Here is a 16,161-nt window from a genome sequence, read left to right on the forward strand (position 1 = left end):
AGTGGCCCTAAACTAATCTTAAGGGTGTCCTATATTAGATTAAAAATGAAAGCAGGCGATTATAGGTGTGTTACACCACTTCTTCCAGCAGGTAGAGTAATTGATCACAAGTAATTTAGATGGAGAGCTTTAGCGCCCTTCTGAGGTGGGGAAATATAACGACAATAAATAAATAAAAAAGGCCACGTTCTTCTAATTTTAATTTTTGCAGCGGAAATAAACAGGACACGATCAATCCGTTTAAATGATCGTGCGTTTCTGTTTAATATATGTATTTAGATGAAAAAGTCTCAGATTTCTAATAACCAGCTGGTTAAATAAACCTGCCTCTCTCCCTCCCTCCTCTTCCTCCTCTCATCTCTCCTCCTCTTCGTCATTGATCTCCAGCTCTTCTCGCAGTCATGAGGTAAGGACCGACCGCTCCTTGTTTCCTCTCATATATTTAATCTCTTTCTCTAATATGGGTTTTCGGTCCGGAACCATCTGTGGGCTCGGCTGGGTTCGGTTCTGTTGATCTCTTTAATTGCGATCTAATGAAGCAGATCATACATATCTACATTGAATAAATTTAGGTATGTATTATATTTTTCTTGTATTTTTAATGCACAGTTGGTGTAATTAAAAAAAAAAACATTGGATTTTCATTTTGGATCCCATTTTAAGGTTCAATTTAGCTGCTGGGTTTTAGATTCTGGTTCGACCTGGTTTTCTCCTTCATGGATGGAGGATGGAGGATCATGAATCATAGATGTCGTCAGAAAAATAAAAAAACAAACAGCAAAAACAGCTAAATTGAGGTCAAATATTCTTATATGATCAGTAGAACCATCTGGGTGATTCTAATTCGGTTCTGTTCAGATTCCGTTTACATTCGTCCTTCTCTCCACCTTCAGGTCACATTGAGCTGATTGTAATGCGGTATCAGGCTTTTTCCGCCTGGCTGCTGTTATAAGCGACTACTGCGGTCTGTGCCAGGCTGTGCTGGTTTCACTGGGATCACTGGTTTCATTTGATGTCAGATATTTTATTCTGCTACTGTTTCATTGCTATAAAAACATCCTGCAGATTAAACATTGCAGGTTTCTTGAATCTGGTGAGGAGCAGCAGCCCAGCTTTTCCTGATCCTTTGTTCATTTGTTCTGTTTAACAACATTATTGTTGTTATTTCTGATAGTTTAACACTTTGATGATCCCTCTTTATTTAATGCAGTCTTTTCTCTCCCTTTTTCTAATAATAAAATCTTCCTAAACCTTGTTTATATTTTGCACTTTAATGGTGACGTCGTGGAGTTTTTAGCAACGCAAACATATATCAGTATGTATTCATCTTTACATGCTTTTAAGTTGAAAGTGAAAGAATTTGAAGCAGCCTCAATGATCATTAATTGTTTTAACTTGATATATATATATATTTTTATGTACCTGTCATTTAATTCAATGTATCTCTGTTTCTTATGTAACTTTGATGCCTCTTGGCCAGGACTCCCTTGAAAAAGAAGTTTTTAATCTCAATGGGATTTTTTCCTAGTTAAATAAAGGTTAAATAAAAAAAAGTATATTAAATTATAAATACTTAATAAAATCCTTAAAATAAATGCATGAAAGGCCCATTTGTCCTAGCTGCATCAAATCCTTGGGATGCAGATGAGCTTTGCTTAAATATTTGCTTTAAGAAAATTTTAATTCAGATTGAAAATATTATGAGATACTTTTTTTTTCTCTCAGCAAATGTTTGAGCCATAAAACCAAAAGATCAACACAGGTCATATTTAGCACACGCATGTCCAAAGCATCCCTCCCCTCCCTCCTTACTGTTCTTATCCTCTTAACCATTAATGCTATCAGATAAAAATGATGACATCCCTCCATCCCTGATTTCAGCTTCTGTACAGACAAGTTTCTCGTTAATACATTTTTAAACAATAAAAATGGAAGTAGCAGGGTAGGATGAGGCCCAAACAAAACATTTATTTTTGGTTTGTGCGAGTTAGTGTAATGAAAAATGACTGGGTTCAGAAACATCAGCATTAAATAGCTGCTCAACTGCATAAAGAAAAAAATAAATAGAAATTAGGTCAAAACAGTCTACAGAAAGTTACTGCTACAGGTATATAAAAATGTGAATTGTTGGATTAATTGAGATTCTGCTTAATTTTTGTTGGTGTTGAGATTTGTGAAGCTGTAGAGTTCAGTTCTAAAGGTTACAAATGGTTTATTATTTAATCTCCTTTACATGTATCCTATTTAAAATGAGAGGCTAGATATTTTTATAACTCATAATCTTCATTCAACCATAGTAAATTTTTTGGTTTACAAATGCATTTATCTCTTACATGATGATTAGAGAAAGGTGTCAGGATTTTTATATAAAGTATATGTTCTATAAAGCAATCGTTGGGTAATAACAGGCCTAAAGATGAGCATACTGCATAGGGTTTGCAGGAGCTGAGCTGAAGCTTTGTTTCTTTGATAATGCTCGCAGCAGACAGAGATGGAGGGTGTGGCCGTCAACAAAGTGCATGTGTTTTCTTAAAAGACTATATGTTGGTCTTTGTTTTTTTGTTTTTTTAATAGGAACTGAATCATTGGGGGTTCAGTTCTAACAGAAACTGAACCCCCTAGGGGTTCAGAAACAGGCATACAGTTGCAGCCTTAAAGCATAAGACTGATATTACATGTTATTGTGGAGGTTTTCTGTTCAGGAGATCTTTGTGAGGATTTAATCTAAAACATCAAAGCAAAGATATCTGTTTTTTGTCCATGTCAGAGATCATTACTCTACAAAACTTTCAGGCTAGCTGCTAAATCAGATATGAGGAGATCTAAAAGGACAAAATAAAATCAAGATACAGATGTCTGTGAAAATCTGCCCATCCATAAAGCTTTTAGTCCATCACAGAGTTAGTTATAAGTCTATTTATGGTACTGCTGTTTGAAAACATACCATTCACTGTTAATGTGGTTTTCTACCAGTTGGAGGTTAGAGGTCTGAACCTATTACCTTCATTTTTATTCAGATAAAAGAATCTTCCGAATAATGGCATAAGGGAAACTGGAGAAAAGGATCTCTTTACAAAAACATTTACTGGGATTCTGGATCCTTAAGTTAACTGTACACTGGATGATGTCTATTGGTTAATTAGGTTGTTTTTTTTTTTTTTTTTTTTTTTTTTTTTTTTTTTTTTTTACATCAATTACAAAACAGTGAATTTATGAGAGATTATTGAAGATTTTTTTCCCTGAGGATTCATTGTTGGTTAGATGTTGACAGACAGTAGGTTCATCCGGTCAGATTTAGTATCCTTTATACACTAGAATTATTCACAGCCCCAATTATGGCTGGATTTTTGTCAGATTATTCACCGAAAATCTCTAAAAAGTAGCAAAAGGTCAAAATAATTTCCAAGAGCAAGATCTTGAAAATAATCTTAGTCTCCATTTCACTTTAATTGTGAACGAAAAAGGCAAACACATGGATGCAGCCAAATGTTCTAAAATAATAATAACATACATTTTGCATGCTAAACAATTGGATCAGACAAAATAGGTCTGCTACTTGAGTTTTAATTCATTACTGTAGAAATCTATATAGTGAGGTGAATTTCGTCTGAATGCAAATGCTTAAAGACCTATCAAACCAGCACTCTACAGAGGAATTTAAAAGCACTCCCTAGTGAATCCAGTCTTCCTGAAATTCACCACTGTAGTGAACTACTGCATTATTCCTCTGATGTTGACCGCCATGTTTCAGTATCTTCCTGCCTATAACAGTCTCACCACACCAACCTGCATCTTTACTAGCAAGTCTGCAAAGTGATTGTGTATGTCTCACTTTTTAGCATTTATGATTTAACAGCCACAGCTGAAACTAGGGCTGCAACTAACCATTATTTTGCTAATCAATTAATCTGTTGAATATTTTCTCGACTAACTGATTAACAGTGGGATAGCCAAAGGTTATTTAAAGAGGACTTTTTATGAAATTAAACCAGATTAAACTAAATAATTTTTTTGGATAGGACATATTGACAGACAAAAAAATATTTTTATCTTAAATACAAAATGTATAACTTTTTTGACAATCTTGATATAATTACTGCTCTACGTGAGTCGCTCTGTTAGCTAAAGGTATGTTTAAGAGTCTCTATACTCCATTTAAAGATTAATGGATTACTAAATTAGTTGATGATTATTTCAATAATCGATTTATCACGATTAATCCAAACTAATTGTTTCAGCCCTAGCTGAAACCAATCATCCTTGTTAAACATGTTGGATGATAGTTTGTGTACTAATAGGGTTAACATAGAAAGTAAAGCTTGTAGTAAACTAAATATTTTGATCAAAATTATGTTCACAAATGGCCCCGGTGGTCTGGTTGTTTACAGCTAAGGTTCTCGCTCTGTTCTTTTTCTGTTTTGATTACATTCCAGGAAAAAAAAAAATTCTTTATCATACAAAACTCTGTTTCATACTTTTAACTGTTCTGTATATGACTCGCCTTTTCTGTTGATAAAGCCTTTTTATGGCACATCTTGTGGTTTGTACGAATTTCTTAACTGCCTTCAAAAATAAGGAAAGAAAGTAGGATTTATTTCTTCATACACATTTCTTTTTTTTTTTTTTTTTGTCACCCGAGGCAAAGAGAAACAGTTGCCATCCAAGAGGGAGAAGCAAATTTGTGGTACAGTAGCAAAGACTCTGAACTACGAGATCCTTATGAGACTAAATGTGTCATAATTGTTTGAAGAAAAGTGGGAGGAATCTCATTCTTTAGAAAATGTTAAGAAGTCGTGCTTCAGATAATACATATTTCTCCTCTCAAGGGTATAAAGTTGTTGGGAAGTGACGCTGAATAAATGTTACATAACTGTCAAAGAGAATGTGTCACCTCTGACCTTCACACATTTCCTTTCTGGCTCTTTGGGGCGATGCAGCTTGAAACTCTACGATCAGTCTGGTTGAACGGTTCGGTAACGACGAACACATTCTCCAATGTGACAGGCTGGAAAACATGGAGGCCCATGTTTCTGCATGACCGCTCCCTGACATCATCCGGTCGTTCATTTTGATTTCCATCTGTCTCCATGTTTTCACCTCATCAGCTGCCTGTGTGAATCAGCAGCATTTTTACCTCTGCTTGCTGAACTGAGCTGTTTGTTGCTGCAGATAGGAGGTGGCTCATTGTTGCAGTGAATGAATTCATACTCAGTGTGCAGGTCTGGAAGATTCCTCCATCTGCTCGTCATGCTGAGGCTGCTGCTGGGTTCAGATGGAGTCACTTCAGGAAACAGTTAGAAAGACCAGTGTTTCAAAATCACTGCTGATGACATATTATACATGACTTTATTTCATATTGCACCAATTCTCCATGGATACATTTAGCTTTTGCTAAAGCTTCATGAGGAGCACATTTTAGTGTTTTTGCCCTCCTATTTCTTAGCTTGGTATATGAAGACCGTTTTGGCCCTCAGGAGTTGTTCTTAAAAACTTGTTTTTCTTTAACTAAACAACAAGATTTGAAGCTGCAAAGGAAACCCAACTCTGGCTGTAGGAAGGCAGGATGCAAAGTTCAAACCTTCTAAAGGATTGAGAGCTCATGAAATCCAAGACAGACTTTACAGGACCGAGAGCAACATAGGATGCAGTGTGGAAAACTACTGTACCTCTACATGATCTAGGGGGAAAATGTGCATGAGAGTCCATGTGATTGCACATGGAAGAATTTTAAGTTTTATCCAAAACTTTGGGAGGTCTTTTACACTTGCAGCCATTAATTATCTTCCTCCTTTTTTTTTTTTTTTTTTTTTTTTTGTAGGAAGTCAGTGCTCATTTTGTAAGCTCTGCTCTGTGCGTCATATTACCGCATACACTGAGTCAAGTTCTAGTTCTGCTGAAGGTTCATTCTAAGAATGGATTGTCCGTGTCCTTGCTTTTTAAATGTTGTTGCACTGATTAGCCAATATTTTGGTCAAAGTGACCAATTTGTATTGTTTTTCTTTATTTAAAAACAAATATAGTTTGGTTAAAAAATCTACGAAAGTAGATATGTTGTTTTAACCAAACGATGGACACATAACTACCAACCAGCTAAAGTACAACAAATACAGTATATAGTACAACCATAGTTGGTATTGGAGCAAAGTCAACAACACAATAGTATGAAATGTCTTCCGTAACTATTTGGTCATCCAGGAGGAGTGAATCCTATAATCATTGACTTAATGTGATCTGCTTTGACAGAAAAACTTAAGACTAAACGAGAAGCTTACGTTTTGTTTGGATTATTCAATAAAAATGTTGTAATGTATGTACTTTTCCTTACATGTCAGTTTGGTGGTATTATAATAATAGTAATTGAATATTTATTGAACTTTATTAATCTCACATTAGAGAAATTCCCCTCTGCATTTAACCCATAGCTTTGGGGAGCAGTGGGCTGCCATTGTACGGCACAGTGTGGGGTTAAGGGTCTTGCTCAGGACCCGGAGTGCCAGTCTGTGGGAGTGAGGCTAAATCTAAATGATGACAATGATGATTATATAAAAATTAAAAAAATTATTTACATGCGCTCTTTAAAAAAATATGGCACACCAAAAAGCCACATTCATTTTAACTTATCATTTTAATTTTCAGTAGTATACATTCATTTTAAGGCTACACAATTTTGTTTTATGTTTTGCAGTTTATCAAAGTAAAATGGTAATTGCAAAATCTTGGCAACCAGAATTGATAATCCAAAGTTCTATTTGAATATAATGTTGAATATAACATCCCAGGCATTTATCTTTTGCTAGAAAATTTCTGCTTGGCCAGTCGGATGCAGACTCAGCTACCTGAAACACAGCTGATATGCAGGGTAATCACTGATACAGTATATTATCCTGTAAGATCAGTAGAAGTTTAGTGAAAACAAAGCTAATGTGTAAAAAATTGGGAAAACTGCTTACAGGTCTGTGTAAAAACAAACTAAATCTGATTCTTTAAACATATCTAAAAACAGTTTAAATTTTCTTTGATGTTAGAGGATCCCTTTAAGATGAATTAGATCTTTAATTTAGTGATGTGATGTGTTTGTCCGTGAATCCTCGTTCCTCTCAGGTTGAGGAGATGATCTGCAGCCGCTGCCATGTTTTGCTCCTGTTAGCTGTTAGTTTAGGTCATATTTATAACCTTCCTGTATTGCTGTAAAACATAATGTTAAAAAAACAACAACCTGGAATGCTCCTTTAAATCAGGTATCTGACTCAGAAGGTCAGGGGAGGAATGATTCCCTGTAGCATAAAATTGGTGCAAACTGCATTGTTGTGAAGCGTCCTTGCGGCTCCTTGGGACTCATGAAATCCAGCAAAGCCAGACTCAGAGCTTAGATATGATCATTTAATTCTGTGCTGCCTGGATTATAGTGATAATTAATCTTAATGATTATTTGTTTCAGACCCACTTTAGCTCCATTTAACTCAAGTCTTTATGCGTACACAAAAATAAGAGTGTCGATCACTCCCTCCAGCTGCCCCGCCTCTCCCATCCTCCATCCTCCATCTCTCTCTGTCCTCCCAAGAGAATTCATAGTTACCATGGCAACTGCATCCAAAGAAGAAGATCAAGAGGAGTAGTATGAAGGGGAAGGAAAATGGCGCCACACCAAGAGGTTTAGGAGTGTTGTTTGAAGCAGACTGCATTTTAAAATCAAAGTGTTTTTTCATCCAGTCTGCTGCCATTTGCGTTCCTCTGTAGAAGATCAGGGGTGGGTGGATGGGTATATGTATGTGTATGCGTGGATGGGGTGGGGGTAGGGTGGTGGGGTTATTCTTAAAGCTGAAGCTCTTCCTCACACATGGATTTCCATCAATATTCAGTCCGCTGGCTCTGTGGCTACCACAATATGAGTTAATATAGAATGTATTGCATCGGCTGTCATGTTAATTGGAGAATATGGGTTCTTGTTTTACGCTTATACTATTGTACTTTATGTTATGTATAGCATTATACCGAAACAGCTTTCTGTTACTGTTTTTGCTTATTGATTGATTATGTTGTTGTATTGGTGTAGTGTCCTATGATCTGTCATTTTATGTATGCAGCTGTAGCCGTACTTCTGTGCTCAGGACAAATTTCCCTTTGTGGGAAAATAAAGTTCATCTTATCTTACTGGGATTGTATTGCAATTCTGTATATGTCTGAGAGTGTTTGGATATTTGGGATACATCTATGGGTGAGGATGTTAAGAGCTCTGGTGTTTTATTGTTGGTCTTCTGAGTGTAGGTTTGCCCCAGTCTTTAGTGTTTTTCATCATAGTGCACACCTTTATGCTTACTTTCTTTCTTTTTAGTTCATTGCCCACCTGAGTGTAAGTACTGACCCTAGATCAGTGTTTCCTCCTCTTGAATATTCGTCCCACAAAGGCTCATTATCTCAGCTTTATGCAGGCTCTGCTCTTTTTACCCCTAGTTGTTGTTTGAGGATTGTTTTCTCTCTGTTGATACATTCAAGCAATGTTTTTTTTTTATGTGCTCTGATTTGAATAAGATTCTTTTCAAGTCTCCAGTCTCTCTTATGCTCCCTTTCGTGTAGCACACTTTAATCTCTCTGCAGCTCCCTATATGTGGGTGTGTCTGTGTGGGCAACCGTTTGTGTATGGCTGACAGGGAGAGAGAGGAAAGGTACTGGCAAAGACTTTATGTGAACGTGTCACCATAGTAATAAGGCAGGGGATGCTGCCTTGTTGCCATAGCAATGATTTACATCAATATATGCAAAGTCTATGGTGTTAACACACACACCAGCTGAGCTCTGCACTATAATGCAGCTCTCAAAGAGAAATGTATACTTGTGAGAACCAATTATTCATGAGGTTAATTTATCAAGACAGTTTATTTTTTTCTTTGTTTGAAATTGTTATTATGTACAGTTGTAAACAGATCTATATACACTTTGTGTATAGACCAAAACCTTTTTATTTTAACTTTTGACCTTTATAGGAACAAAAGCTTCACCTTTCTTGGTCAGTTAGGATTGCCAAAATATTTCTGTTTACACAATCCCAGAAAGTTTTAGCTGAAAAGACACAAGAAGACAAGAGTAGAGGAAGATTTTATCACAACAGGAGCAAATAAAAAGGGAATGTAGTATATAAAGCCTTGGAAGGACTACCAATTCATGATGTCCAGTGGTTTAGAAACAAACAAAAGTTGTTAGTGTTTGGACATAACGACTTACGTTACATGTGCAGAGAAAGGGGGAATTTTCTGAACTTAAAACCAGCATCACAAAATGTTGAGTACAGAGATGTTGGGAGTGTGTTATTGGGGCTCCTTTGTGCAGTAGAGGTAGGTACACCTCACAATACATATGACAATAAAGACAAATAGGTCTTTAAAATGCACAGTAGTCATCAGGATAACATTGCGTCAGTTACATTATGGCTTAAAACTAGAAGGAAGTACCTTTTTAGGAGCTGCTATCTTAAAAGTCTTGATCTCAGTCCCATAAAAAATGTGTCTGTGTGTGTTTTGAATAACCTAACGATGTTACACCAGTTCTGACGAGGGGGATATGCCACCATTCCAGCAGTCTACTGGGAGAAATGTGGAATTAAAAAGTGACCAGAGGCTGAGACTCTGTCTCTGTATGTCATTTCGGATGAAAATATCAGAATCTATTTTTACCCATCAGTTATAATGCTAATAGTTAAAACTGTCTGAAGCATTTATTTATATTAATAATCCAGTCCAAACAAGCAGAACAGAGAATCAACATCAACCAGAAGATATAAATTGACAAAAAACAATGACTGTTGAACCTGTAATAACATAAATATCACCATTCTTGAATTATAAAAAATAATGATTACACCAAAAGCACAGGTTACCTGCTGTGGCCTGAACACAGTCCTGAATTGCAAACCCATTTTGTATAATTAAATGTCCAAACTTGTATCCCTGCAGTCTATTGTCGCAACCTTTTGGACTTTAGCCTCAGACGACTTCTGTGTTTATGTTATTCTGTACGGAGGACCTAAACTGAAAAATAAAACCAGCCATTTCAAATTTAGCATTTAAATCAGGCAATTTGAAAATGGAAAGCAGTTAAACTCTTATTGGTTAGAATTCCACAGTTGGTTTACAAAATGAAAAATGAAGGAGCTGGTTACATCTGAGGAACAACTGCGATTGGTTCAAATTATTTGCAATGTGTTCAGGGACCAGAAGGGTCACAAAAAAGGTAAATGGAGTGGGTGAAACAAAAAATAAAAATGCAGTTTGAAAAAGGATTTGAAAATGCAAGTTAAAAAAAACAAACGGAATAAGGAATAATCTTTTTAAATGTGTGGTTAGGAAAGGTATTTCGAAATAGGATGTGAAAATACGTTTTTAAATTCCATTATTTCATAAACGATTTATAAATACAATTCATCTTTAAGAATTCACTTTTAAATGGATTTAGATATTGCATGATTTATATGTTAAATTTGAAATGGCTGGTTTTCTTTTTCACTAACTCTCCAGGTCCTTCATAGTGCTGGAGGGTCATTTAGAGCTACATCGCCCCAATAGAGACTGGAATTAGCTTAAAGCGTTACTTTAGCTTAAAATTTTAAATCTGTGGGAAAAGAATCACCCAATGAGTTGATCAGAAGTCAGCAAAATTAGATGTTCCCAGATCTAGCAAGGATCTACTTAAAGCAGCTAATTATCACACTATATACCACCAAGTGGCCAGGGTGTGAATTGCTATTAAAAAAAAACATTAATTTCATAAAAAAAAAATAATAGACAAAGAGTTAAACAATGCATTTTGGGTTGATCCTGACTGACCTTAAAAATAAAACATTTAGTCTTATTCAATATCAGGCAGTAAAAGAAAGGATTTGTGGCTTTATACAGTTCATTTATATATGAAGGTTTCAGCCGTAGACAACATATAGACCACCATTCAGATCCTGCGCCCCCTCTCTGCTCTAATTTCTATTGGTTTAGCGTTCCAAATTATTCTCATATTGACACAATTGACAGTAATTTTGCAAATCCTTTCATTTACATTAACCAACAAAATATTCATCAAAGATGCACCAATCGTTTTTTTTTCCTAACCAACCACACACCTATACATGTGTTGGGCGTATTGGCCAATATCCGATCCCGATCCATTATTACTATTGAATGGATTAAACACATACCTTGCCATGTGAATAAAGGCATCATGCTTGACATAAAAATTATATTTTGAAAACAGCTATAAATCATCAGCAGCTGCTGTAGAAATGAGTAATCAGTGTCATTCATCCCATATCCGATCCAGCTAATTATTCAATAATGGAGGCAATATCCGAATTGAGTATCAGAGTGATGCATCTTTAATATTCATGGTCATGTCTATAAACAGCTGAAGACAGCCAGTATGACATTATATTTATTAGGCTACAGTTTTCATTAGTGTTGCACCGATACCAGTATCGAGCAGGGCCCCTATCCAGCACTAAAATGGTGGTATCAGCGAGTACCGACAAATAGAGCAAATAATTTTATGAAACAAAATTTAAAAATACATTGTATTTTCTTTGTTGGTTTCAAATTGAAAAACAAACCAATGAATGATATTTGGATTTAGTAATCAGTTTAACCCTTTTGCTTTTGCTTTCCTGCAGGGAGCGCTGTAGTGGGTGAAGATGGCCAATGCCGTGGTTTCCTACGACCATCTGGCCCTCCAGGTGGAGGTTCTCCGGAAGGAGAACTCCCACCTGAGGAGAGAGCTGGAGGACAACTCCCACCACCTCTGCAAACTGGAGACTGAGACATTTGGCATGAAGGTGAGTGAGAGGATAAGCAGCTGTTGGACTTCAGATATAAAGATAAACTGATTAAATCATTTTTCAAAACCATAACACTCTGGAACCAGTTTTCCTTTTTTATTTACTTTTAATTGAGCATCAATACTAAGGTTAGGGATTAGAGGTCATTTAATAGAATGCTCTTTGGTGCACAATCAAATTTAGTTCTAAAGGTGGAAACATTTTACAGCCTCTGCATTTTCTGTAGGGTTGAAATATGAATCTTTAATAGAGGGTGATGCAGCACATGTTTTCTTTCCTGGTTAAAGTATAATTTATTTGTGTTATGAATCAAATATGAATGTCATAGTTTTTAACACAATCATATATTTTTAACATGCATAGTTGAGGATTGTCAGACCTAAGAAAATGATATTAGTAAGTGATCAAAGAATTTCTGTTAAAAGTCATAAAGTAATTACATATTTTTGTAGCTTTTTTTATTTTTTGTCAAATCTGTCCATATTTCTTTAGCCGATAAGATTTTATGTTTTTATAGTGTAACCCCCCCCAAAAAAGACTGAATTAAATAAATTATTTTCAGACCAAAAATAACCAAGAAAAAAGCCATTAATCCTTCTGAAACTAAATGCCTACAGCTTTAGGCACGCTCTCACACACGTGCGTAGTCTCGTGTGCAGATGTTGAGCCACTGGATTATTCCAGCTTTATTAGAATCAGATTCAGGGAGTGCAAACAGAAACGAGACAGCAGGCTCACATGCAGATGACATCTGTTCACGATCCACCTGCAGGAGGGAGAAAGTCTGAGTCTTAACTGTTCTTCTGTTTAGATTGAGAGGGATGTTGCAGATATACAACAGGGATGATAACTGACCTTTCTTTTAGTCACATCTTAACTCTGGATTTCCTTGGATGCAGGAGATGTTAAAGCAGCTACAGAGTAAATTGGAGCAGGAAGCAGGAAACCTGGCCTCGTCCGGGAGAACTGACGTGCTACATCAACTCAAAGGTTTGACTCTGTTTTTCACTCTTATAAAGAACATTTTCTCCTCATTAACAACCAAACACACCATCAGAGGCTGAGAACTCCACTGGGACCGTTTTCCGTGTCGAAAGGAAAGAATGGACTCAATCAGCTAAACTGATTGGCTGCAACTGGCTGAGCATCATTATGACTCAGTTCAATTAAAGACCTGGTTTATCCCAATTCAATCATCTAAACCTGGATCCAGTTAATGTGAGCAAAGATTAAAAGCAGAAGGCTGTTTCCTGTCTGCAACACAAGTGAAATAATATAATCAGATGAGTTCAATTAATGCAGCAAGTGAGTCGGGTTTAGGAGAGCTGTAAATCTGAACAGAAAAGAAGTGCACAGTTGTAATTTCCATCTAAATCAATCTATCTGCTCATTATAAAAAGTTATGTTATACAAAGTGACCCTCTGCAAACTAGTGGACATCAGTCTGAATATCGTGTAACTTTCCCATATCTGGTAAAAAGGCTTTAGTGGGTGTTATTGGGGTGGGACTAAATTAGTATAATGAAAGTAAATATCTATTATTAGTTTAACGTCTTTAGCAGATTCATGATGTTAAGAGCAGATAGAAAGAAAAAATATATATATATATTGTTCAAAGCTTAACAATCAGAAGAGATAGAGTGTAAAAGCTGAGTGTTTAAGCAGTCGGTATGATTCTAAATATATAAACAAAGATGTTTTTATTTCAGTAAAGGCAAACAAAACAGATTGTGAGCAATGATTTAATTCTCAAACCCCTCGTCTAAGCAGGTTGTTTTCCTAAAAACAACACTTCATTCTCTTTGTTAAGACTGCTCCCAATTTCACATGAAAACGGTCAGATTGACTTGACAACAGATTATATAGTTGAATCATTTCTTCCATTGAAAGCTGTTTGGCAACCACAAAGTGTCTCAGAACAGGAGCAGATTGCTTATATCCGCTAAAGGTGATATGTGTAAATTCATCGCATATAATTAGAGTGATGTATTCTGTGGACGGAGTGTAAATAGAGCTGATAGGTGGAGTTAAAATAGAGCATCTGGTGCATTTTTGGATCATTTAGCTCTCAGCTCTTTAATTGTCAAATAAATGTTAATAGCCTACATTCAGAATCCTTTATAACTTTAGCAAAAAAAACAAAAACATTTTAAGACACTGCTTTTGAAAAACATGTAGATTTATCAGGTTTTATGGAACACATTTTTTCTCTCTACACTTTGCAGAAATCTAAATATTTTCTATATCTGCAGAATGTTTTATTTAAATAACAGATAGCTAATGAGTGATGCAATATTTAGTCATTCTTCTTTTGGTTGTTCAGAGCTCTACATGGACCTCACCAACTACTATGAACTGAAACACCAACCTCACAATCTGAGGCTTCTAACCTCAGGTCTGGGAGGGGCAGGGATGAGAAGCACTGGGCCAGCTTTGAGTGGAAGCGTGGAACTAGAGGACCACTTGGCCCTCGCTCCATCCTCCTGCTGCTCCTCCTCCTCATCCATGGCAGCGGCGAACAGAGCAAGGAGCCCGCTCCGAGCCGCATCTCGGCAAAGCATGGTGTCTAGTGGGGAGGTCGCCATGATGCTGCCAAATCACTTCCTGGATGGAGCTCCACCGCAGACAGCTGTGATTAGCGATGGAGATGGGCGGATGAGTGACCATCACTTTGAAGAGCTGTACAAAGAAAGGTCAGTGGAGGAAAGCTGCCAATCATTGTCCAATATCTTGAACATTTGAGCTTAAAAAAACTGATTTTAAACTATATCTACTTTTCTCATCAAATTCTTAAAATTACAAATTAGCCAACTGTCTGTTTTATTTACTAGAGTTGGTTTGGATGGTGATATTTCTGCATTTGTTGGCGAAATTCAAAAAATGTGATGTTAAAAACATGAGTGACGGACGAGGATGTATGGTGGTCAAGTTGAGAGTCTAATCAGAATTGTCTGAAATAATATGCATTTTGTATAGTAAAGAAAAGGTTTAGGTATATAAAGATGTAAACAAAGATAGAAATAACATCAACTATTCTGCTAATTAGCTGGTTAAAAACGGAACTAATTCATATAGACAACTTGATTACTACTAAACATAACAACTACTGTATTATTAGCTAATAAAATGCATGAGTATTTTCTCAATTCCTTTTTAGTAGACTGCTGCCAGTGAGATGAGTTTTATTGAATTATTTTTTAAAGAGGTTAACGGTGGGATCTAATCTCTGTAGGAACCTTTTGCTGGGTGAGATCGACCGTGAGGAGCGCGAACGCCTCGAGGTGCTTTCACATACGTGTCACAGACTGGCACAGCTACCAAGCATCGATGAGGTAACAACAACACATATAGCACAGATGGCTCCTCCCTTGATGTAACCACCTATAGTTTACCTGTGATCTCTGTGTGCCGCTGCAGATTTCTCTGCAGTTAGATCTCATCCGACAGAATCTGGAGGATAAAGTCCACCGATCTTTGATTGCGGAGCGCTACTTGGCCAGCAACGAGATGGTGCACAGAACTCAGGTGAGACCTCTGGCAGCTGCTGGACCACATGTCACACAGATTGACAGAAATGTAACGGAGAAGGTTAACGGCTGCAGTTCACTGCTGCTGCACTTGAGTTCTCGTATGAAAGAAGCTGTATAACACCACTACAAAGTAATACATGTTAATATATTGACTGCAGATTACAAAGTTAGTGTTTAAGGTAAAAGCTGCTGATATGAGATAGATATCAATATGGTTTCATTCTGGTTGTTGCGTTGCAGATGCGTGCAGCTCGCCTGGAGCAGCTGGAAAAAGAGCTGCAGGAGGTCCGGGGGAGTCAGGAGAGCCAGCTCCAGGTCAGACAGTGGTTTTGTCCCATTACTCGCTCTTCCACCCATTTTCCCCCTTATATTGTTGTTACTCATTGTGGTTTTAGAGCCTACTGTGTCCTAATTCTCCTGAGTTGTCTTTCACCCCTCCCTCTTTGGACCCTCGGTCCACACTTCAGCTAAACCTGCGTCAAAGCGGACTTCTTTAAAGTTTATTACCCACAATTCATTGGTGCTTGGGATGTTTTGAGCAGAAAGACAGAGCTATAGTGATGAGTTGTTTGTAAATAGTTAAACTATTATCATTCCTGTGCATGAATTCAGAGTAATTGTTGGCTGCAGCTTCTAAATCCTTTTTAGAAGCAAGATTTCAAAAACATATTTCCTGACACCTATATCTCAAAGGTGCAAGTTGATGACCTAACCCTTACTGTCCCGATTCTCTAAATTTGCACAAGGACTTCTACGAAGGATGCACTTCATAGAGGGGCTGCAGGATTTTGTGTGACTGTTTGAACAAATCCATTACTC

General features: G+C 36.8%; 1 protein-coding gene across 3 annotated transcripts in view; it reads left to right on the forward strand.

Moving 5' to 3' along the window:
- The first annotated feature begins 255 nt into the window (after positions 1-255).
- apc2 (APC regulator of WNT signaling pathway 2) overlaps positions 256-16,161 on the forward strand; it is a 35,999-nt gene continuing 20,093 nt past the window's right edge. The window contains exons 1-7 of one of the 3 annotated variants that reach the window (XM_038286948.1): positions 256-406; positions 11,648-11,809; positions 12,712-12,802; positions 14,136-14,505; positions 15,045-15,144; positions 15,230-15,337; positions 15,583-15,657. In XM_038286948.1, coding sequence (XP_038142876.1) covers positions 11,669-11,809; positions 12,712-12,802; positions 14,136-14,505; positions 15,045-15,144; positions 15,230-15,337; positions 15,583-15,657 — 885 coding nt within the window. In that variant the 5' untranslated portion in view covers positions 256-406; positions 11,648-11,668. The other 2 variants (XM_038286954.1, XM_038286961.1) reach the window with 2 other exon arrangements.

Source organism: Cyprinodon tularosa, unplaced genomic scaffold (genome assembly GCF_016077235.1).
Source record: "Cyprinodon tularosa strain WSP-4 unplaced genomic scaffold, ASM1607723v1 ctg106, whole genome shotgun sequence".
NCBI lineage: Eukaryota > Metazoa > Chordata > Actinopteri > Cyprinodontiformes > Cyprinodontidae > Cyprinodon > Cyprinodon tularosa.